General features: G+C 37.2%; 1 protein-coding gene across 7 annotated transcripts in view; it reads left to right on the top strand.

The window, feature by feature from the left end:
• Positions 1–25,886, top strand: part of MAST4 (microtubule associated serine/threonine kinase family member 4) — a 724,287-nt gene that overhangs the window by 442,453 nt on the left and 255,948 nt on the right. The window contains exons 1-2 of one of the 7 annotated variants that reach the window (XM_060191260.1): positions 12,567–13,065; positions 17,726–17,806. The exons of the other annotated variants lie outside the window; for them this stretch is intronic. Coding sequence (XP_060047243.1) covers positions 13,019–13,065; positions 17,726–17,806 — 128 coding nt within the window. The 5' untranslated portion in view covers positions 12,567–13,018. Of the gene's footprint in view, positions 1–12,566; positions 13,066–17,725; positions 17,807–25,886 lie in introns of those variants that run through there. 7 annotated transcript variants of the gene reach the window in all.

Raw genomic sequence — 25,886 nt, 5'->3', positions numbered from 1 at the left:
GTACCTGCAGACCTGTACTTATCTCTCTCTCTCACTATGTTCCCCTCCCTTATCAAATTCTCTCTGCCCTATCCAAGAAAAAAAAAATGGCCACAGAAGCCATGGGTTCATAGTGCAGGCACCAAGCCCCAGTCTGGAGGGAAAAAAAAAAGAATATAGATACAATCACATTTGCAAGTATATGTATTTAAATTTTTTATTAGTGATATAATATTGATTTACAAAATTATAAGATAAAAGATGTATAATTCCATGAAGTTCCCACCACCAGAGTTCTGTGTCTCATCCCCTCCATGAACTGCTGTAGTTCTCCTAAGGTCACCAATATGGGCTGATACTTTTTTTTTTTTAATTTCTTTATTGGAGAATTAATGTTTTACATTTGACAGTAAGTACAATAGTTTGTACATGCATAGCATTTCCCTGTTTTCCACATAACAATACAACCCCCAGTAGATCCTTTGTCATCCTTTTTGGACCCTTATTCTCCTCCCCCACCCACCCACCCCAGAGTCTTTTACTTTGGTGCAATATACCAAATATAATCTTTTTGATTGAACATAGAAACACTATAGTCACCACTAATATAAGACAACTGTACTAGATTAAGTTCCTTCACACTAGTTTAAGGATCCCATTCTTAATTCTCACTAGAACTTATGTGTTTTTGATAAGCTTTTTCCTCATTAGATCATCTAGCTATTATTATTTTATTTATTTATTATTTTTATTTATTTATTTTTTTACCAGAGCAATGCTCAGCTCTGGCTTATGGTGGTGTGAGGGCACCTAGGACTTCGGAGCCTCAGGCATGAGAGTCTCTTTACATAATCATCACGCTATCTACTCCAACCGAAAATATTCTATTTTTATTTTTTCTTTGCACCAGTCCTTGCACTTTGTGCCATATGGGCTTAACCCGCTGCACTACCGCCTGGCCCCCTTTTTTTATTTTTTCTTAGAATTTTAAAAAAAATTTTATTTATAAAAAGGAAACATTGACAAAACCATAGGATAAGAAGGGTACAACTTCGCAGAATTCCCACCACCAGAACTCCGTATTCCATCTCCTCCCCGATAGCTTTCCTATTCTTTAACACTCTGAGAGTATGGACTCAAGGTCATTGTGGGATGCAGAAGGTCAGGCTTCTGTAATTGCTTCCCTGCTGAACATGGCTGTTGACTCCATACTCCCAGCCTGCCTCTCTCTTTCCCTAGTGGGGAAGGGCTCTGGGGAAGCACAACTCTAGGAAACATTGGTGGGGTTGTCTGTCCAGGGAAGTCTGGTCAGCATCATGCTAGCATCTGGAACCTGGTGGCTGAAAAGAGAGTTAAGATACAAAGCCAAACAAATTGTTGACCAATCGTGCACCTAAGGGCTGGAATAGTGCAAATGAAGAGTTGGGGGGTCTTCCATTTTGTAGATAGCTAGTAGGCATATTTTAGTTAAATTCCAAAGGGCCTGTGGCTATGCTAGTTTTTTTTTTTTTTTCCTTTTTGCCCCTGAACCTGAAATCTGATATGCCAGTGGATCCAAGTTGTTGTCTGGGGAGATGATGTCATGGCTGAAAAAAGGACCAGAAAGCTGGATCAAGGAAGAGAGTAGCTCTTTAATATGGGAAAAGGGTATAAATATTGTTGACTGTAAACCCCATTGATTTGATGTGATCTGGGGACCATAATTAGCTTAGGAGCCTGTGTGACTTCTGCATCCCTCTAGATCTGAGCTCACATTCTGTGATCATGAGCTCACATTCTGTGATCATATTCCAGTCTGCCCCAATATCGACCCATCTTCATCAGGTGTAGCATACAGTATGTTGTCCATCTTTCCTTCAGAGGATGGAACATTCTCTGCCATTGTTGATCCAAGTTGAGGGCAAGTTCCTATGGGGGCCCACAAAGGGGTCTATTTTGTTGTTCCTGATAGAAATGACTGGTAACAATGGAGAGAGGGATTTATTTGAGTTCTAGGCCTGTCAAGTCTGTTTGGGAATCTCGGGACTCCCTGACTAGGGCCCCAACTGATGGAGTGTCCTGAGAGTGACTAAAGAGTCATTGTTAAAGTATGCCATTCTCTTGATGGGCTGATTCTATATCTATCTATAACTATGTATGTTTTTTTCCACAGTCCTGCTTTCACTTCCTTTCTAGTTCACCCCTACACCTATTACTACACCCAAGTGTCTCTCTCTCTTTTTTTCCTCTTCTCTCTCAGATAAGCAAAACCATGTTGGGCTTCCTCTGGTTTCAGATTCGCTTCCCTTTCATAGGTGTTGTAAGAAACAAGTACATTGGTTCCCTGTGGAATGGGGGTATAGAGCCCTCGAGTTTACTTCCCCTATCATTTACCCCTCTGGGGTATGTATTTAAATCTTAAGTGTTGTCTAAACAATACATTCTAGTTACTACAAGAAAAGCACTAGGATGATTCAAAAGTGTGAAATGTTTATAAATAGTAATTCATATTTTTGGAAAGAATATTAGTGACAAGCAATAAATGCTGTGATAAAAATGGCTGGATATGGGCCTAAAGGAGGTGAGTGCTGCACTAGAAAATGAGGTTAATTATTCTGGAAATAAGGGAGGTGAGAGATTATACAATAAACTTAGTGACTATTATTTACTGCTGTGCAACAGAGGGCATGCTAAGAGATCCACGTGCTGTTCCAACATTGCAGAGTACACTATGAAGTTCAGTAACTAAATAAGTCTCTTAACACAACTCACAACTCAGAACTTTTCAGTGAATTTTGGAAGGAAGAAGTGTTTTAACACATCATCATTAGGCCAGCTAAATAAAAATAGTTCATTAGGATAATTAAGTCTATTTTGAATGTCATATGCTATAAATACAGACAATAGTGTGGAGATTTTTCAATACTCTAGAGGCATATGTCAAATAGATTATTAGATTATAGATAACACTCAATAAATTACTCTAAGCATACTATTAAAGGTTCTTTTTTATTTCTAGATGAGTGAGCTTGGATGAGTTAATTATTACCTCTTGTCCTGTTGTCTTCATGTGTAAATAGGAACAATTATATGAATCGTCTGAAACATGCCACTATTATACTATAGTACTAGAAATGAGTAACACTAATGTTTTCTGAAGTTTTGGAGGTATTTTCTGATGAATTTTAGATTGGGGAAAAAATCAAAATTACTATTAGAATTGGTTTTTTTTTTAAGTTAATCATCACAAACTCAAATATTACTCATTTAAAAGTTTTACTCAGAGGTCAGAAAGATAGTTTGACTAAAAGCAAACCTGCTCTGCTATGGGCAGAACCTAGTTGAGAGACTTGTCCCCCACCATGTTGGGGGAAACTTTGACATTGTCCTGTTTTATCCTCACACCTTCTGACTTTCTGTTTGAAAATGGTGCAGGGAAACCCCAATGACAACAATAGCAGTAACAAAACCTTTTTTTTTTTTTATCAGAAAAATAGTCGTAGTTAAAGTATATGTTTCTTTTGATGTTGTGAGTCCTTGTGACCCAGCTCATCTACCTCAGTGAATACTTAATGTTCTTGCAAGGTTCAGCAGTCTGTACATTTTATACTGTATTACACTTAACTATAGATAGTCTTAATTTCACTGTTTCTGGAAGATAAGGAAATAAGAAAAATTTGCAGGTTACTTAAAGGGACATTTGTATATTTACTCTGTAGTCTCTCTCTCTCTCTCTCTCTCTCTCTCTGGAACTTTTTTCTATGGGTTCATGATATGAAACAGGCCCAATTTATTGATGCTCTAGGGGTAGTTCCTATATGCTGCAGGATAACTAATGGAAACTGGGAATATTAGACAAAAAATATTCTCTTTAAAAGCTTTAGAAAATGTTTATTGAAAGAGAGGTGGAATCATATTAACAACATGTAATTCTCATTGGAATGCTAACTGGTGAAAATAGTCAGAAAACGCAGACCACATTTTTTTCTTTTTCTCTTTTGCTCACACACAATGCCTGCCATCCAAGCATTTGTAGTAATCATTAAGCCAGAATTTGAGTTTTCAGTTTTCTTTGTAACTCTTTTATAGTTTAGGAGAACTTAGAATATCAGTATGAAAATTAGAACATAGTCTATTGTTAAAGCAATCAAGTTTAGGTCAGCTTGTCCTTCTTTCTTCCCTCCCCTCCTCCTTTATCCTCACCTTATCTTCCGCTAGAAGAATGAATCCTTTTTCTATAAAAGTTCTCTTTTAAGTCAAGAAAAACATTTTCCTATGAAACTAACAATATATATATATATTTAATTTTATCATTTGCACATACTCAGCATGCAATAAATGTTTGTCATGCTACCATACATGTAGTATGAAGAGCTGGCTTTTATTTTTTCACTATTCTGTTAGTTTCCATTGCATTTCTCCCAGTCAAATAATTCTGGTACTTTGTTAGCATGATTTCCAACAGCAGAAAAACACCTACAGGTCATCTGTTATGAATTTTAAGGCCATCCTAGAATTTTATAATCACTAAAGGATGTGATAACTTCATGTTTATGTAAGATATGTTGTTATAAATTTCAGGAAGATGAACATTTTGAAAAGAAGTGTATAGGCTCAGAGAGATATCTCACTATTAGAGCACAGGACATGCATGCCTGAGGTCTCAGGTTCTGTCTGTAGTACTTCCCTGAGTATCACCTTGGTATCTTTCACTGTGTTTCTAGAAAATAAACAGATTTCTAAAAAGATAAAATAAGAAATAATTAGTAGTGATATAGACTTGTGTCCCTTCTTTATTTTCTTTTCACATTTCCAAAGCTTGGTGTCCATAAATATGTAAACATATTTCCCTAAGAGAGTTTTACTACTGAATACGAGCTTTTATGTATAAAATTTATTAATGATTATATGAATTTTCCCTTCTATAAAGCAATTTCTCTTCTGTAAAGCAATTTCAATGACTTTAAATGTGCCTTTCTGCGTCTCGTATTTAAAAGGTAAAGTTTTCCTTTTATTTGTGAATCGTTGTATTGCCTCTTTCAGCTGACTGTAATTCTGACTCGCCTAATTGGCCTTACATTTACAAAAGAAGGAAAATTATTTATTGTGATTAACTCTATAGACCCTGAGCTCTTGATCAATGAGTGTATATTTTTCTTTTGTAACATAATAAATGTGATTTCACATGATCCAGGAGATGGTGCAGTGGATAAAGCCTTGGATTCTCAAAAGTGAGGTCCTGAGTTCAGTCCCCAGCAATACATATACCAGAGTGATGTCTCTGGTTCTTTCCTCCTATCTTTCTTGTTAATAAATAAATATTCTTTAAATGTTATTTCACTTCTCTCCTTTTCTATCTCTGACCTAGGTCACTGACCTAGGTCAGCTTTATTTTATTTATTTATTTATTTATTTATTTTGGAAGAGAGAGAGAGAGAGAGAGACAACACAGCACTTAAGCAATAGGGGTCAGCTTTGAACCTGGGTCCCACATATAGAATAATAGAAATATTCACTTTCTGTTTTTACTTGAACAAGAAACAGAATACTTGTTTCCCCCCCCCTTTTTTTTTTAATATTTGGTTTTTTTTTATTTAATAGAAAGAAAACATGGGATGGCAAGGAAATAGAGAGGTAGAGAAAGAGAGACACTTGTAACCCTGCTTCACCATTTGTGAAGTTTCCCCCCTGCAAATTGAGACCAGGACTCGAACCCAGGTACTTGAGCATGGTAATTTGTGTGCTCAGCCAAGTGTGCCCCTGTCTGGCCCTAAAGAACACTTCTTTTTTTTTTTAATATTTATTTTATTTATTCTCTTTGTTGCCCTTGTTTTATTGTTGTAGTTATTATTATTGTCATCGTTGTTGGATAGGACAGAGAGAAATGGAGAGAGGAGGGGAAGACAGAGGGGGAGAGAAAGACAGACACCTGCAGACCTGCTTCACCGTCTGTGAAGCGACTCCCCTGCAGGTGGGGAGCCGGGGGCTGGAACCGGGATCTTTATGCTGGTCCTTGTGCTTTGCGCCACCTGCACTTAACCCGCTGCGCTACCGCCGGACTCCCCTAAAGAACACTTCTTACCTCTAGCACATACCATGGATATTTCATAAGTAAGGAATTCAAATGTGAGAACATGAGAGCCATGGTTAAGCAGTAGAGATGTAACAGACAACATTTTGTTTTCACAGTCAACCAGAATCCTGCAAATGGAGAGATTTTGCGTTTTGCAGAACTATTACAACTTTGAAAAATGCCTTAGCTATAGTAAAAATGTGAACATAGTAGAGTGTTAAAAATCAAGCACTTGGGGTCTAAATGGTAGGATACTCCATTAAGCTCACATAGTAGGAAGCCCAAGGACCAACTTAGGATACCAGTTCAAGCCCCCGGCTCCCCACCTGTGGGGGAGGGGTCACTTCACAAGTTGTGAAACAACTCTGCAGCTGTCTTTCTCTCTTGCTCTCTATCTCCCCTCCTCTCTCAATTTATCTCTGTCCTATCCAATAAAATGGGGGGGGGGGTGGAATGGCCACCGGGAACAGTGGATTAGTAGTGTTGGCACTGAGCCCTAGCAATAATCTGGAGGCAAAAAAAAGAGTCAAGCACTAAAATACTGTCAGCTGATATGCTCTTAGAAGAAGATAGTATGGTGAGTGATGGATCAAAGCACAAATAGCTATGCAGTTAACAAAAATGAGAAATGGTAAAGATATTGCTATAGTCTATATCAGTGAGTCTTGTGGAAGAGAAGAGAACCATGATATTTCTCAGTCTGGAAATAGAAGAGCTCTACGATCAGCTATCAGTACTGGGAAGTGCCTTGTAACATTTAATATAATATTTTTGTTTGTTGGCCAGTTCTGTCAGGTAGAGTTTTTCAACAAGCACCTCTAGCTGACTTTCTGAGTCATATAGGACTAGATGCAATACATTTTCTGAAGTACTGTTGAAAGTAATATATAGTGTAAACTAGTGTAAACCACTAATCCCTCAATAAAAATGTATAAATTCAATAATAAAACATATATATACATATTAAAGATACCAAGGTATGTTAACCAGCTTGCCTATAGTATATAAACACAACATAAAATATAGTTAATATCCATCCTTTCCCTTTTTCCACCCTCAAATAATAAAAGTCATTGCTATTACAGTTGAAAAATATGTGTGTGTATTTACATATATTCAGTGTTAAATATCTGTCTTATTTTTTTCACAATATTTTCATTTGATTAAATGAATCTACATGCTTGTGAATTCCTGTTTTCTCACTTAGCATTATTTGCTGCTAATACTATAAATTAAAAATGAACTAAAAAAAAGTTAACTTCTCAACTGTGCACACATTAAATGAATATATGCATAATTGGGATGAAGGAAAGCAATCTTCACTTTCACTCTTGCATTAGGGTTTTGTGTTTACCTGTGGGAGGCTTGAATCTAAAGGAGCAGGAAAGGGAGGAACATAATGACCTGGGGGACATACACTAGTTGAACTTTCTCTGAGGAATCAGTCTTGATGTTTACAGTCCACCTGCTGCTGGGCCTCAGACCCACATACTTCATTTGACTGGACATTTATTTCCTCAGAACAGTTGTGGGGCTTGTTTTGTGTGAGGTTTGAGATACTTCACATTCTAGAATTCCATATCTAGGTTGCTGCTCAGATGTGACATGAAGTCCCTGGAAATTAGGTTTCATTGTTGTGATGGAACATCTAGGGCTTTGCTATAAAAAGCCATTCTCCTTGAAAACAGGACAACACATATACTCAGATTAGTAATATTATTGAGTGCAGAGATTTTCAGGTTATTCTTTTATTCTCTAAGTAGAACAAAGTCTGAACAATAATGTTTAAAACTGGTAAGTGGGGCAAGGGTAGATAGAATAATGGTTATGCAAACAGACTCTCATGCCTGAGGCTCCAAAGTCCCAGGTTCAATCCCCTGCACCACCATAAGCCAAAGCTGAGCAGTGCTCTGGTAAAAATAAATAAATAAATAAATAAATAAATAAAACTGGTTAGTGAAGGGCTAGGAGATAGCATAATGGTTTTGCAAAAGACTCTTATGCCCTAGGCTATGAGGTCCCAGGTTCAATGACCAACACCACTATAAACCAGAGCTGAGTAGTTCTGTCTCTCCCTTGCCATCTCTCTCTGGGTCTCTCTCTCCCTCTTCCCTTCTCATTCCTCCCTCCCCCACCCCCTCTTTTCCTTCCTCCCTCCCCTGACCTCACTCTTTCTCCCTCCCTCCCCCCTCACCCACTCCTTTCCTCCCTCCCTTTCTTTGTGTATCTTTCTGTATCTCTCTTTCATATTAATGATTAAAGCATGAAAAAAAGATAAGCTAGTTAATGATGCTGCAGAAATTGGACCATGTTTTTAAATCAGGGATTCTAGTTAAACACTGTTAATTTGTTGTTGGGTATCTCTCCCTCTTAGACAGCTGCTTTGTACATTGTAGGCTATGCTGTAACATCCCTGACACCAGAGCAGCAACCCTCTTCTCCCAGCTGTGAAAACTGAAAATGTCTTCAGACATTTTCTGTGAGGGCATTTTAAATATAGTATCTTATTCTAATAAAATATTTCATTTTGTTTTTCTGCAGTTTTTGATTTATGCCTTCTAACTAGTGGGGACATTTATGGATCTTTATTTAGTATCCATGCATGGAAAACACTATCTGGTGTCACTGTTTTGACCAACAATGCTACCTAGCATTGCAGAGAGCAGTAATTATGAAAAAAATTAAAAGATGACAAATAGTTTTGGTTGCTGGTTTCACAATACTAGGATAGTCATTCATTTTTCTGTAGATATGGATTAAATGCATATATATCCTGTTCTTAGTACTCAATAACAACACAACACACATTCTTTATTGAAGTCTTTGTTCTCCTAGAGGGAGATGGACTATAAACAACTGTAAAATGTGTCAAGTGAGGAAAAATGTTGTGGATGAAATATACAAGGATATGAAGGAATCACTGGATATAGAGAAGCCTTGAGATTTTGAATTGGCAGGACATTTGGATATCTTAGAAGAAACGAATTCCAAGCAGAAAAATGAGTACATGCAGAGGCCATAATGTACTGTATGCTTGGTGTGCATGAAAAGCAGTGAGGAGTGAGGGCAGTAGTCACAAGGGAAGGGTCCAGTTGGATGGGCTTATGCTTTTTGTTATCTGGAGCCTTATACTCATTGTAGACACTCTTCCATTTTATTAGATAAGATATCCACATGAAGTAGAGAGAACAGTATAATGAGCCATTTACCGAAGCCTAACCCAGGTTTAATAAATGGTAACTACTAGACAGTTACCTTTAGTCTATCTCATAACTTCTTCATCTATCTCATACTCTTCATCCCCAAGTTATTTCAAAGCAAGGCCTAGACGTTTCATCTGTGAATATCTCTGAGTATCACTAGAAGTTAGGGAATCAAAAACCATCCTGGCAGATATAGCACATCAGGCAGAACAATGCTGTGTTACACATGATGTGACCTAGGTTCAGGGACCACGTGGAAGGTGTTGTGACCATAGAGAAAGGTCCAATGTTGTCATGTCTCCCCCTCTCTTTATCTCTGTTTCTCTTTGTAAATAAAAAAGTAGACCTGAGAGGTAAAATTGCACATGTAAGAGACCACAACTCTGGGGCTTGGGAGAGAGGCGAGAAAAGGAAATGTGATGCAAAGGGAATAACATTTTGACATGCAAAACGACTTTCATGCCTGAGGCTTCAAGGGCACAGGTTCAATCCCATCATTATAAGTCAGAACTGAGAGTGCTTTGATAAAATGAATGAACAAATACTTGTCTAGTATTATCAGATATTTAGTTAACTAAGAGGAGTCAACACATATATATGCATGTATATTCAACATATATTTGAAATTGGTATCTACATGTCTACATGTATATATGAATATGTATATACATATATCTGAATATTTTCTAAATAGTTGCTTGTGTTTGATATCAGCCCCCAAAGTTTGTTTGTTTTGTTTTGGGCTTTTTTTTTTTGTATGTGTGTGTATATTTCCCCATCTTGATTTGTTGTTGTTATTGTTATTTAAGAGACAAAATCATTTGTTCAGATTTTCAGTCTCAGTTTAGCTGTAATGTTGTTTAACATATTCCTTGCTTGTTTGTTTGTTCTACAAATTGGTATTTTGATGTAGACACTTGTTTGTATCCAGGAATGATGTGGCTTCTTCGATACAACTCTTTGTGACATCAGCAGTCAGAGTTGATCATGTCCTAGATCCTTTGATTTATTAAAGTTTGAAAAAATGGTGATATTCTCTTTTGGTTATTTCTCCTTTATTTGCCAGCTGAAATACTTCTCTAGAGAAAATTATATTACCAGTTAGGAAGTACAATTCATAAAGATATTGGAATAAATACTTGATGTTTTTCCCCACCACTAGTTTTCAAAAATACTGAGCTAGATCCCTAGCATCCTCATAAGAAGGCTCAGGTTTGCTTGCTTCCTACCTTCTCTCCTTTCTTCTCTACTTGAAATTATGGTTTTAAACAGTTGGGATGTTTTAATATTGTTACTGTCATTCCCATTGATATCTGACTATTCATTTTATAGGCCATCTTTGCTAGGTTTTTAGCTTTTAGTTTGAGGAAAGAACAACTAGGGGAGGTTTTGAACAAAGGAATGAAATATTTTGGAAAAGATTACTCTGAGGTTTGTGTGACCAACAAACTGTAAGAGGATAACAGGGATGGCATAGTGAAATAAGGTGAAAGGCAATTATAGTAACCTAGTTAGAGTATGGTATCCTGGACTGGAGTAATTTAGGTAGAAACAGTACTAAACTGTGAATATCTTATATTACAGGAAAGTTTATTCAGGGGGAGGTTAGGATGAAGAGCAAAGTTGATCCTGCTTGCCCTGTGCTTCATTATCTTTATTCCCATTTCTTCTAATTATTTGTTTATATTTATGTCTGCTACCCCATGGCCACTAACCAATGACAAGTATTGGCTGTTGCTTTTAAAAATTAGGAGGAGGTGGCTGTGGTAGAGTATCCAAACTGCCATGTGCAATAACCTGAGTTCAAGCCTGTGGTCTCCATCTGTAGGCAGGGAGATTCGTGAGTGATAGAGCAGTGCTGCATGTGTCTCTCCTTTTCTCTCTCTCACCTTCCCTATATTTTTCTGTCTCTCACCCTCTATCAAAAAGCTAAATAATAAATAAAAACTAAAAGGGTTGGCTAGTTTTGTGAGCCCAAATAGAAGGAGAAGTTTATGTCTGGTTATCATTAACAACCTCCACAGAGCTAGTCATTGCAGGTTAGGATTAAGCTAAGAATTCGGAGACTATTAACTAAACCTCGATAAGATTAAAAATAGGTAACCCCCTAATTGGGGAAGATTTTATGAAAAAAGAAAGAAAAATGGGACTGAAGGAGCCATGATGCAGATATGACCAGTCATGGTGTAGAAGTGGCAAGAATAGATTCCCAAGTTTATTTCCCTCCTTGCCCCTTGTCCAGCACTGCTGTGCAGGGCAACACCTGACCAATTGCACAAGGTAGGAATGAACCTGCCAATATTTACATGTCCTCAGTATTATCGTCTCTGTAGAGATGAAGTTTGACTTTATTTCCTTTTCTTTCCTGTTTCCTTTTATTTTATTTTTTATTTTTAGTTGTTTAATAGTGGTTGTCAAGATCATAACATTACAGGGTTGCTCTACCACCCCACTGCCAGCCTTTTCAATCTAATCACTTGAATACAGTTGTTTCATACTAACTTGGTTATATATTAGGTAGATTTACAGTTCTTGAAAATTAGAAATCTTGGGCCAGAAAAATAGCTGAGATGGATAGTGTGAAGTTTTGTCATGTGTACGATCTAGGTTCAAGCCTGACTACTACCACATTGAAGGTAGTTTTGGTGCTGTGGTTTCTTTCTCTCAAGAAAGAAAATTAGAAATTTTACTAAAATAAAATTCTGTCTTGTTCTAATGTATCTTCTCAAAAAAAACCAGTGATTTCCAAAACAAAACTTAATATGTGGTAGAGGAAGTGAGTCAGATTTTTTCATCCTACTCAAGAGTGGAAGCACACTTAGCCATAAGTTATGAATACTGTGAAAAAAAAAATAATAATGTTCTTTAAATAAAGACAAGTTGAAATGTTGAGACTTCCAAAAGGTATGTTCTCCTTTTCCTTCTTTCTTTATATCAGATTGCTTTCCAAAGTATGTAGCTCTGCAATGCCCTTTAAAACCAACTTTCAAAAATACAAACATCAGCTCCTATGGCTTGTGTTTCCAATTGGTAATTTTCCCATTGTAGGATTTTGCCTGTTCACACAAGTTCTTGCTTTGTAACAGAGTTCAACTTCCCCTAAATTAATACAGTTAGTGAGTTCCTCTTTCTGATGGTTGCCTTATATAGGAAAAAAAAAAAACCTAATTATTTTCATTGGGCACCATTCCATCTCCTTCTTGTGGAACGTGAATAATTTTGTTAACTCCACCAAGGTCAGAATTAGCAGAGCTCCTCAGGGTGTCAAGAGATTCTTCTGTCTGGGAGCATTGGTGGGGGGTGGGGGGGGGGGGACGGGGAGGGAGGTCTCCAGAGAAGGGGGTAGTTAAGGTTTGCTGTGATAAATTCTTACAAGTACAATACTGTTGCTCTTTATCTTTTTTTTTTTTCTTTTTTCAGTCTGCTTGGTGAAAAGGACTTTTCATTTCACTTAGGTGAAAACTGGGTCTGTGAGTAGAGCGACTTTCCTAAAAAAAAAAAAAAAAAAAAATCAGAAACCAATTACTTGATATGCAGAGCTGAAAGCCTCATTCCCTTAACAAAATCAGTGCAGTGTACACTGCCTTTAACCTGAGGAAAGCGGCTGACATCTCTTGATTACAGCTAGAGGTGGAAGGACCCAAACTTGCAGGATCCCCCCTCCCCCTCGAGAGATTGTTAGTCCAGTCCTTTATAGAGGTTCGTTTTGGCTCTCTGTCATCACCGGAATGCTGGCAGGGAATTGTGTCATGGTTACAATAGAGTGTGGTAACATATAACAACCATGAAAGCCCAGCGGGAAAGGCTACAGATTCCGGGGCTGACCTTGGAGTAAGTATTGTCTGTCTTTAATATTTTAATGCTTTCTGCATGGCACTCGCTTTCCTGCAACCAATAGCTATTTAGCATTTGTTTGTACTGACAGCCTCAGAGCACTGCAGTAAGAGGTGGAAGAACATGTCTTAAATGCATGGCATTTGGTTTTAGCTAGTGTAGAAACCCAGACCCAGCATTTAGGGTTGCAGTCATTTGCTGCATATTTAAAGTTACTAAACCTCAGTGCTGGAAACATCTTAACAGCTCATTGTGAAAGAATGTATCAGCAGGCCATGGTGTATCTGTCTTTTTCTCCTTCTCTCTTACTGTTTGTTTAGCCCCATGCTGCCTTTTTCTAAAGAAAGGCCTCTGTCTACATTGAATAATAGAAGACATTACAGTGGATTAGAGTGCAAGTGAAGGGTTATTTGTGACATTCATTAGATGTGATCCACGTTTTATCTGTGCAACAGAATATTAATGAACTGTAGTACATTTTGAATCTTTTCTGCAGAGTCTCTAGCCACTGCATGCAGTGTGTTTACCTAGTTGAGCTCTGTGTTTGCTTATCTATTTTTTTTTTTAACCATTAACTCATCTGACCATCTTCTGATTTGGTGTAGCCATGTGAAAATGTCCACATCTAATTTGTGGCGCAGAAGTTAAACATCTGTGATACAGGAAGTGTCAGCACATTTTTATTTCAAGGCTGCTAATCAAAGATACAAAAGCTGTTAGTTATCTAAATAATAAACAGTTAAGTATAATTCTGGTAGAAAATTCTAAATACCTCTTATAATCATCTAAAATACAGATACAGAGTTAGTAGGTGAAATCTGCACTGTCCCAGTCATCTCATACTGGACTATTTCCAGGAAGAGACAACAGGGAGAGAACAGTGCTGATTCGAGTATTAATTCTTCTTCTTCAATCTGTAGATGCATCATATAAGAAAAATTATATCTCTAATTAATAGAGACCAGGGTATGTCTGAAGTTGTTTGAATACTTTTCTCAACAGCTATGGCTCTAAAATCCTACACTGATTTTTAACAAGCACTCACTTTTATAAAAAGTTACATGGCTCTTACAATCTGCATTGTGCTGGGTGTGACACTTTAAAAAAAAAAAATGGAGACACACAAGTAGTATTTACCCATCATCTAGGTATTTTGTCCCCATCTACATCTCTACCCTAACATTTAGCCTTCTGTGTCTATGTTGAACCCATTAAAGACTTTCTTAACCCTCCTCCTTCCAGCATTCTGCAAACGCCCAGTTGAGATGTGCATAGTGCTGTCTAAGACCCAGGAACATTACCCTAAATTTTATTTCACCGCTGTCTCCTTTTGTGCTGTATCTTTGTTGTTTTCTTTGAAGTTAGTATGTATCATTTCACTTTGTCCCTTTTTTCATTTCATTTTTAACTTCTTGTTTCTATTAAGAGGAGACACTACAAAGTAATTTCTGAAGGTACAAACTCAGTAGGATCAAATACCATTTATAAATTGAAAAATGGAAGTTTGAAATAGGACAGAAGTATTGTGAGTTTGTCAGTGATGCTGTGGAACGTGCATCAGTTCCACAGCTCCTCAGTTTTGTCTCTAGTAAATGTTACTGCACATGTAAATTTTCTCTTCTACCAAGAAACCTGAGGTAGAAGAATAGAGGAGCACTCTCAGATGTCATAGTAACATTTTGTTTATCTTGACATGTGCAATTATAGTTAGAGAGCTAACTTTATAGTCACTCATGGAGAAAGTGAATTCTGCAGTCAGAGTAAACTCACTTTCTAAATTTTTTGTAGAAAAAATGCTATAATGAAATGTTTTATTATTGATTTTTATTAAAATCCGATTTCATGTACATAATTTAGCTAATTGGGGACCTTGTAAAGGACCAAATGTGTAAAATATTTTATTCATGTTCTTTATTCATATTCATGAGCCATTACTATTCTTGCAGAAGAGTTTACTGCTTAGGTGCTGACCACTGCACACCATATTTTAGATCTTACTGAACCAATTCAGAATTTCCATCTCCTTGTCAATAACATGTTGGCATTTCTAATTCATATTTCAGAAATTATGTTTCTGAGTGTGAGATTCCAACTCTCAGTATTTCAGAAATTAATGAGTCAGAAATTTATGATGTGTAGATAGCCTATATGTGATTTTTTTATTTTTAAAATTTTTATTTATTTATTTTCCCTTTTGTTGCCCTTGTTGTCTTTTTATTATTGTTGTAGTTATTGTTGTTGTTACTGATGTTGTCATTGTTAGATATGACAGAGAGAAATGAAGAGAGGGGGAGAGAAAGACAAACACCTGCAGAACTGCTTCACCACTTGTGAAGCAACTTCCCTGCAGGTGGGGAGCTGGGGACTCGAACCGGGATCCTTACGCCTGTCCTTGCACTTTATGCCACATGCGCTTAACCCACTGCGCTACAGCTCGACTCCCATGTGATGTTTTCATTGACTTTTTTTTTTACTTTTCTTTTTCGGGTGAAGTGTAGATTTAGGTTCTCAATCACTTTGGAATGATATCATATATGGGTCAGCTTGGAGAAGTAAAGTGTCACTACTGCCTATGTATGCCTCTTTTAAGACAGTAAGGGAGAGATCATCTTCAACTCAGATAAAATGGTGGCTCTATCAGTAGAAACTCCTGAGAGGTTTCTAATAAGCTGCTAAGGTAGAGTACAGTAAATTTAAAGGCTATGATTTTTTAATCTGCTCTAAATGTATAAGGAAACAGTTTCCTTAGTTTACCAAGTATTCATATAAAATTAGAAATGGCTTTAGATGATGTAGAACTTGTTGAAACAGTTTACTAAATAAATTGAAGAATTTTAATTTAAAATGTCCTAGTTCACTGTAACACAAGTATAACCAAGTCTCAATTATCCATTTAGTGGGCATCAAGAATGATAGAAAGAATTTTTTTGGAGCAGGGAGATAACATAATGGTTATGCAATAAGACTTCCATACCTATAGCTCCAGAGTCCCAGAGTCAGTCCCTTACAGCACCATAACCCAGAGCTGAGCAACACTCTGGTTCAAAAGAAAATAAAATAGGAAACATATTAGGTTCAAATTTATTTTTAGCCATCATTCCCAGCTCTCTATTCAGCTAAAGGTTCAATCAGCCTAAGTCAAAAAATATAAAGCTTTATTCTATGACTGTTTTTGCTAATGTAGGACAACATGATATATGACATATATTCATGGTCTGGAGGAAATGCTGCCGGGCTAGCTTCGCAAGCAGGAGACAGAAGACCAGGGACTCATGGCTGAGCTGTACGCAGTATCTCTTTATTCTTGCAGAATGCAGCACAATCTAAGCCAAGCTAAGCTAAACTAAACTAAACTAAACTATAACTCACAACCTTATATATACTGGCCAAGTAGGGTGTAAACAGGATGTGACATAGAGAGGGTGGAGCAAAAAGAGATTGGTGAAAATCAGGGTGTGACAAGGAGAGGGGGCAGAGCAGGCAAGAATTCTACCACTGAACCACCAATGCCCTGGAGGGAGGGTGGTGCTTAGTTAACAATGGTTATGTAAATAGAATACAGTGTTAAGCAGGGGGGATTAAACCAAACGAAACAGAAGGGGTTTTTAGAAGCAGAATTAGAAGCATACCAACAAAATGCAATAGGTTCTTTTCTCTTTTTCTTTCTTTCTTTCTTTCTTTCTTTCTTCCTTTCCTTCTTTTCTTTTTTAACTCATTGAGCTATAGTTAGAGTTTCTAATGCTGCTATCAGCCCAAGAGTATCATGTAAAAATAATTAAATAACAAGTATTATTGACTTCATTCTTTGAGATATCTGTTGACAAAGTTCTTATAAGTAAAATGGCTGACAAGTGTAAGTTTCATTTCTTCTTAAATGAAAATACAAAGGAGAGTAAGGAACAGGAGACCAAAGTGAACAAAAGGTGGATTCTAAGTTTGTCACCCTATGATGAATGTTTAAGCATTAGCTGATTATTACATTTAGGACATGGCTAGGCTGCTGGAGGCAGGGATTATAATCTTCCATTGGGAGACAAATTTGGGGAAAAAAAAAAAACCTCTCAGGAAATAGAATAATTTATAGTTAGTATGTAAGAAATTCAGAGCTATTTATTCTGAATATAAGCACAAGGACACTTTTTGGTGATTTCCTGTGGGAATGAGAGAAACTATAAAGGGCTTTTCACTGCAAGGTGCTTTAAAAAAATTCTTCTTTAAAAAATATATATATATTTAACCTGAATCTTCATTTCTATTGTCTAATAATTCCTTCTTTTTTATACTTCTGTATTTGCCATCAATTCTTAGAAATAGAATATACAAGTATATACTATTTAATATGTAATATATCCAATACAAGTCAGCAGATTTCTTTGTAAACATCACAAGGTCAAGATAAATGCCATGTTACTTTGTGACAAAAAGCACAGATAAAAATGGCAGCAGTAGGTTTGAGAATGTAGTTTGCAACAGGAAGCCTTGTATTTGTTCTCTACTTTAGAACTGAAAGGGAGAAGTGATTAGATGACTACCTAGTGGTATTGATAGGCATGCCTTGGTGATTTGGGCCTAAAGGGAACACAGTCCTTAAAAGAATTAATGTTATATTTACTACCATCACTTCTCCCACTTGGAATGACATTATTTTAACTTTCAGTCTTACGCCTCGGAGCCTGAGTCCAACCCCATCCAGCCCAGGCAGTCCTTGTAGTCCTCTCTTCGCTTTTCACTTTTGGAGGTAAGCTTGCTTCTAGGCCTTTCAGTGGCTGCTGTGCTTTTCTTTCCCCTTCCCTCATGCCCACCAAAGGCATGTGAACAATTTGCATCCTGAAATATACAATAAACAACTGGTTCTTTATTTTTGTCCTCCTGTCAACATATGGAGTGAGGAAATTGGTTGAGTTGTTTACCTGGTTATTTACAATGAGAAAATGTACTGCGCTTATTCCATTTACTGTGTCTTACTCATATTTCACTGACTGTCTTGTGATTAGTTGACTAGAGTGTCTGTGTCTATAGTATAGTGTTTCATACTGCTTGCTTAGGAAATGGGCCACACTAAATTCCACAAAATTACATCTTTTTCTTATTATGATACAAGTAAGTTATTACAGCTTCTAGAAAATGTTTTCTAGTTTACATTAGAACATCGTACCTGTTGTCCTAAGTTATTTTATATCCTATGATTTACAGAATAAAGCATCTATAATTTCTGAAAGAATTAGTAGTTTTTAGTCTGGGAGGGGACTCCCTTAGATTATCTTTTCATGCAGAGGCTGATAGGATGACATTCTTCTCTGTTCTTGAGAGAATTATTTCCAGGTGAGAGATATTTCTCTCCAGGTAGAGTTGTGCCTTGTCATGTCCCAGCCAAGACATCATATGGGAGTACCATGGTGCCAAGGAAACTCTGGTGCTATATGCAGTCTCTATCTCTTGCTGTCCATGTGTGTGTGTGTGTGTGTGTGTGTGTGTGTGTGTGTGTGTGTATTCAAATTTAACCTTCCTGGACCACTTTTTCACATGTGACTTAGGCATGCATATGAAATATATATACATAAATGGGAAAAAAAGTGGTCTGAAAATGATAAAATTGCATGTATATAAGACCTTTGGCTCTGTGGAGGAAGAAAGATCTCTTAGTAACTTTTATTACAGTCTAACCATGTAAGAATATATATATATCAACTTTCTCAGCCACTTAGCTGTTGTTGGACACCTGAGTTGTTTCCAGGTTTTGACTATTATGAACTGTGCTGCTATGAACATAGCTGTACACAAATATTTTTAAATAGGTGTGTTTGACTCCTTAGGATATATTCCTAGGAGAGGAGTTACTGGGTCATATGGAAGGTCCATTTCTAGCCTTGTAAGGTTCTTAGACTGCTTTCCACAGGGCTGGGACCAATTTACATTCCCACCAGCTATGTAAGATGGTTCCTTTGTCCCTACAACCTCTCTAGCATGTGTTATTGTTACTTTTTCTGATGTATGACATTCTCACAGGGTTGAGGTGATATCTCTGTTGTCTTCATTTGCATTTCTCTGGCAATCAGTAACCTGGAGCAATTTTTCTTATGTCTGTTAGCCTTCAGTATCTCTTCTGTAGTGAATATTCTGTTCATATCCTCTCCCTACTTTGAATTAGGTCATTTGCCTTTTTGTTGCTAAGTTTGGAGAACCCTTCATATATTTTGATTATTAGCCTCTTGTCTGATATATGGCATATAAAGATTTTCTCCCATTCTGTGAGGAGACTCTTTGTTTGAGTGATGGCTTCTTTTGCTGTGAAGAAGCTTTTAAAGTCCTATTGGTTTATTTTTGTTATAGTCTTCCTTACAATTGGGTCTATATCATCAAAGTTGCTCTTGAGATTTACATGGGAAAGAGTTCCTCCAATATTTTCCTCTTAAGTATTTGATAGTTTCTGGTCTAACATCCAGGTCCTTGATCCACTTGGAGTTGACTTGTTTCTGGTGAGATAATAGTGGCTCAGTTTCATTCTTCTGCATGTTTCAACCCAATTTTCCCAGCATCATTTATTGAAGAAACTCTCCTCTCACCATTTAATAGTTTGGGCTCCTTTATCAAAAATTAGGTGTCCATAGGTGTGGTTTTTCTGGGTTTTTTCTGGGATTTCAGTTCTGCTTCACTGATCTATGTGTCTATTTTTGTTCCAGTGCCAGACAGTTTTGATTACAATGGCTTTTTAATATAGTTTGAGATCTGGGAGTGTTATGCCTCCATTTCTGTTTCTTTTTCTCAAGAATTTTTTGGTGATTCTAGGTGTTTTCTGGTTCCAGATAAATGTTTGTAATTTTTTGTTCTATCCTCTTAAAGAAACTTGGTGGGACTTTGATGGGTATCACATTCAATTTGTATATGGTTCTGGGTTGAATATTCATTTTGATGATGTTAATTCTTCCAATCCATGAGCATGGTATATCTTTGTACTTCTGAGTATCATTTTCTAATTCCTTGAATAGTGAGTGACTCATAGTTTTCTGTATACAGGTCTTTCACATCTTTGCTTAGGTTTATTCCTAGATATTTTATTGACATTTCTGCGTTAGTGAATAGTAGTGATTTCTGGATATCTTCTTCTTCTGACTTAGTGTTTGTGTAAAGGAATAGCACTGATTTTTGAATGTTAGTTTTATAACCTGACACCTTGCTATATTCCCTAATAATTTCTAGTGGCTTTCTGCTGGATTCTTTAGGTTTTTTGATGTATACTTTCATGTCATCTGCAAATAGTGAGAGTTTGACTTCTTCCCTTTTAATCTATATAGCTTTAATTCCTTGCTCCTTCCTGATACTCTGGCAAGAACTTCCAACAATATGTTGAATAGTAATGGTGAAGATGGGCAGCTCTGTCTAGTCCCTGATATGAGGGGGGAATATTTATAGATTTTCAATATTTGAGTATGATGTTGGCTATAGGTTTGCTGTATACAGACTCAACTTTCTTCAGGAATTTTCCATCTATTCCCAATTTTTGTAGTGTTTTGATCATGAACTTATGTTGGATTTTGTCAAAGGCTTTCTCTGCATCTATTCATATAATCATATGGTGTTTGGTTTTGCTTTTATTGATGTGGAATCTATGTTCATTATAGAGATTGGTCTGTAGTTTGCTGTTTTTGTTGTATCCCTATTTGCTTTTGGTATCAGGGTAATGTTTGCTTCATAGAAGATAGAAGGTAGTATTACTGTGTCTTCAATCTTTTGAAAGAAATTTAAAAGTAGAAGTATTGTTTCCTGAAGGTTTTGTAGAATTCATTTGTAAAGATACCTGGTCCTGGATTTTTATTGTAGGAAAAGCTCTTAATAACTGTTTCAATTTCTTTATGATTGCTATAATTAGGTTTTATAGTTCTTCCTTGTTCAGTTTTAGAAGGGTATATTTCTCTAGCAATTCCTCCATTTCTCTCAGGTTCTCTAGCTTAGTGACATATAGTTGTTCATAGAACTTTCACATGATATTTTGGATTTCTGCAGTACCTGTTGTGATATTTCCTTTATCATTTATAATCCTATTTTCTAATAGACACTACTCTCACTACCTTGGAAGATGAGATGAAGTGTCTCTTGTGTTCAAATTGAAGTGGGAGATATATGAATGGAATATAAAAAAAAATTAAAAGAAAGAAAAAGGAAAAAGGAAAAATAAACACACCAAACCAAACTCTTCTTACAAATGAAATCACAAAGCAATAGCAGCCCTTACAACAAATATAACAAAAGCAAAGATTAATCTGACCAATAAGAAGGAAAACAGGGGGTCGGGCGGTGGCGCAGTGGGTTAAGCGCACGTGGCGCAATGCGCAGGGACCGGCGTAAGGATCCCGGTTCGAGCCCCGGCTCCCCACCTGCATGGGAGTCGCTTCGCAGGCGGTGAAGCAGGTCTGCAGGTGTCTATCTTTCTCTCCCCCTCCCTCTCTGTCTTCCCCTCCTCTCTCCATTTCTCTCTGTCCTATCCAACAACAAAGCAACATCAACAATGGCAATAATAACCGCAACGAGGGTGCAACAACTAGGGCAACAAAAAGGGGGAAAAATGGCCTCCAGGAGCGGTGGATTCATGGTGCAGGCACCGAGCCCAGCAATAACCCTGGAGGAAAAAAAAAAAAAAAAAAGAAGGAAAACAAACAAAAAGAGTGAGAGAAAAAGAGGGAAAAAATAAATAAAACCAAAGGAAGCTCAACTCCTCCCACAAAAAGAAATCACAAAGAAATTCCAGTCAAAACAGCCACAATGGCTAATATTAATTAAACCAGAGAGAAGGGGAACAACAGAAACAAAAACAAACAAACAAACAGCAAAACAGGGGGTCAGGTGGTGGCACACAAGGTTAAGTGCACAAAGTAAACAGCAAAACAAACCCTAACATCAAGCAGTTTGCAAATCAGACCAAACCAAACTCCAGCCTCCCACCTACCCACCCATCCCCCCCCCCCCAAAAAAAAAACCTAAACTGAGCTTGTGGCCCTCTCTAACAGAAAGCCAAACTCCTCCCATAGAGAAATCACAAAGAAATTCCAGCCTGCACAACAATAACAACAGCAAAGGCTGTTATTGGATTTGGTACCTACACAAGGAATCTGCCTCTCATGGTAGTCAATTTTTCTTTTCTTTCTCTTTTCTTTTGCCTTTTGAAAGAGGCACAGAGAAGTTGAGAGTGAATAGAAAGATAGGGAAGGCAAAAAGATAGCTGCACCACTGCTTCATTGCTCATGAAGCTTCCCCTACTGCAAGTGAGGGAAGTCCTTCCACACTGTAAGGATACAGGGTATCTACTAGGTACAGCACTGCCCAGCCTCTTTATGGGCTTTATGTTTAAATGGCAACAGTTGGTCAATGTAGCAAATTTAATACACACACCCCACTTTTTTTTTAAATGAGACTGAACTAAAATGTGTGTTGGTGTACTGCAAAAGACTCTGGGGTGAGGGGAAGGGTTTAGGTCCTGGAACATGATGGTAGAGGAGGACCTAGTGGAGGGTGTATTGTTATGTGGAAATGTTATGCATGTACAGACTATTATATTTTACTGTTGGCTATAAACCATTAATCTCCCAATAAAGAAATTATACATAAATAAATAATAAATCAATGAAGATTGTGAAGAATTGATTAGGGGAATGATTTTCAACATGAGAATTCTCTGAATCTGGTAGATCCTATTGCAGTGGAATAGTTTTCTGATGTATTGAAGAATCACGCTTTGTCCTTGTAATTTGTCTATTTTTGGTAATCCTACCACAAGAAACTGGACTGTTTTCTGAACTTTTATCTTCAGTGTAACATCTATTCATTAAATGCTCATGTTTTCTTTTACTTTCTTACTGTTGAAGACTAGAAACTGTTCAAAACAAAGGTGCTATCACTAGTAGAGAAACAATGAGAATCAAACTAAATGTGGTAGGGAAGAAGAAGACAAATGCCTAAAGAGGGCTTTGGAGAAGTATGTTTTAGAACTCGTGATTTTTTGAACTAATCCTTGAAAAGTTTTGGAGTTTCAATAAGGAGAGATAGAGATAAAAAGCAAAACCAGACAGGGAATATAACAGGCAAGAGAGTAAGGAAGTCCTACAAGTGGAAATGACATATGTCACTAGAACATAAAGTGGGTGGAATAGAAGAAACACGTATGGTTGTGCACATGGATGTAAACTTCAAAACTAATCTGGTGTAATGCTATGTAGTACCTTGATTACTGAGTTTAAATCTCTGAATTTTTGAGCATTAAAATATTAGAATTTTTCTTCTTCCAAGACTTTTTCTGTGTCTTTATCATTGCACAATTCCAGCATCCCTGGTGGCTTGTGACTTTCTTTTTTTTTAAGGTAGAGAATATAATACTGAGAGGGAGAAAGAAGAGACATCCCAGCACATCTTCACCCCTCTTGAATACTTGCTTCCCACATGGTTCTTCTGTATGGTACCCTGGGTCCCAAACCTAGGTCCTCGTGCATGGTGAAGTATGCACTTTACCAGGAGATATATTTTCTAGCCCCTGAAAGTTGTTTTTTGTTTGTTTGATTTTAATAAGAAAATGATCAGTTAGAGATCAGACTGAGGAAATTTACCTTTAACAGTATTAAAAATAGATTAAATTTTAGGCAACTTAGGAGGATACTGGTCTGGCATTTCATGAGTAATAAGATTCTGGATTAGGACAATTGTAATAGATTAACATTTGAAAGTATTTTATCGCTGACTAAAAGGTTTCATATAAATTATCTTATTGAATTTAATGCACTTGATACCTCTGTAATTTAGCAATAGTATTTTTATTTACAGATAAAGGTACTAACACAGAAATTAAAATTTAACTGGCCTCAGTTTCAAAATGGGATTCTAGGCCATACCAACCATGCTAGGTAATGCCCACAGAAAAAAAAATGCCCGTCGAGGCAAGTAACACCCCCCCAAAGGCAAAAAGACAAAGGTCCCCCTCAGGCCTTCCCTTGGCAGCACACTGGTTCTTGTCTTACGTGTTCCTCCATGTTTGTGCCAGTTTCTTTTTTGAAAATGCCTGTACGATATAGGTTTCTGTTCACCCCTTACCCCTGATACTGTGGTCATTTAGTTAAAAAGAAAAGAAGGAATTGTTGATATGTTTCATATTGGTTTGGTCTCGCTCTTCCCCCGCAAGGAGAATTGGTTTGGCCCTTGCTAGTTTCGTGCCTCACTTTCTCCCCACCCCCTATGCTATGTAGTGCCAGAGTTCTGCCGGCAGCCGCCAGAGAAGAAGGATGCAGGACAGATCTGTGTGGTGATTAGTTTAAGGGTCACTCTCTGCCGCCAGAGGAGAAAGACAGGAGAGCACATGTTTGCCTGCTCATGAATAAAGCCTCTCTGCCCAGCTGTGTGTCTCTGGTCATCTCTGTCTACCGCCGCAAAACTAGCCCGGCCTGCTGGAGCCCTGAACTTTAATGACAGGATGTGTTAGTGATTGTGCTGCTCACAAATCAGTGATTCCCATACAATGAAGTTATATTTCTCAGTGACTAAGAATGTAGGAGAGGATGTTTTTCACACTATTACTTAGGAATCTGGGAGAATCTTCTCCGCATAGCCTTCAAAGCCAACATGGACATAATAGTCAGCTAATGGAAAGGGAAAGATTATAGAGGATAGTATTACTTCCACTGTCACTTCATTCCTCATTGCCTAAAGTATAGTGATCTCACTAAATTTAAGGACCATAAAGGAAAAAAAATACATATATAACTTGTCCAGGAAATGGAGTAAATTTGATAATGAATGTTAATCTTTGTCTATGAGAGTAGCTACAGAAAGGTGTCCATAGTAAGTCTTCAATGGATAACTTAGAATTAATAATTGACACATAAATTACATACATCATTTGAATAGAACCAAAGAATGTACAGACAAACGTAGTAATGAAGAATTGGGATTTGGGCACAATAAAAACGAAATATCTGTAGGTAATGATAGCTAATTAGTTTCTTGGAATACCTCTAATAATGTACCTACAAATAAGTGATGTTCTTAAAATATGAATTGTATGGGGCTGGGTGGTGGTGAGCACACATGTTACTATGCTCAAGGACCCAGGTTTAAGCCCCAGTTCCTACCCACAGGGAGAAAGCTTTGCAAGTGGCGAAGCAGGGCTGCAGATGTCTCTCCCCCCTATATGTCCCCCTTCCATCTCAGTTTCTGTCTCTATCCAATAAATTTAAAAAATGAATTGTAGAGATTCCTTTTGTCTTCATGCTATTAACACACACACACACACACACACACACACACACACACACACACACACACACACTTATCACATTCTAGAGAGATTTATATTTTCTTGCTGATTGTCATGGGTCAGTTTTCTTTTTCTTTTTTATGACTGGGGTTTAATGTCTGAGGAAGAGTTATGATATTAGGTATTAGCACTGTCTGTGCTCTTTTGAGGTGCTGACACACAGTTTCTGACTATGGCAATGGAAGATTGGATTCCTTTCATATTAAAGGCCCTAGAGGCAAGTTGTGCTGAGAAGTTAGTTCCCCCATTTCCATCTCTATCTCCATCTCCAGCAGGATTCATAGGCATCTTAAAAGGTTGTCTTGAAATAGGAGATCTGTTGTTTACAGGACAGTTCTATGACTAAATAAATTTTAGTTGAAGTTTGTCTTGGGAATTAAACCTTCCCCTGTTGCAGGGGGCATATAGAAATGCAAATTTTAACTCAGTGGAAAGGGAAGAATTTTCTAAGAACTGTTGTTTTCTAAATGCAAATGGACTACCTCATAAGATTCCTGCCACTGACAATTCCCTGCTACTGAGAATC

Source organism: Erinaceus europaeus, chromosome 5, assembly GCF_950295315.1.
Source record: "Erinaceus europaeus chromosome 5, mEriEur2.1, whole genome shotgun sequence".
Classification (NCBI taxonomy): Eukaryota; Metazoa; Chordata; class Mammalia; order Eulipotyphla; family Erinaceidae; genus Erinaceus; species Erinaceus europaeus.
Note: the sequence above shows the minus strand (reverse complement) of the source record. Positions and strands in the feature narration are given on the sequence as shown.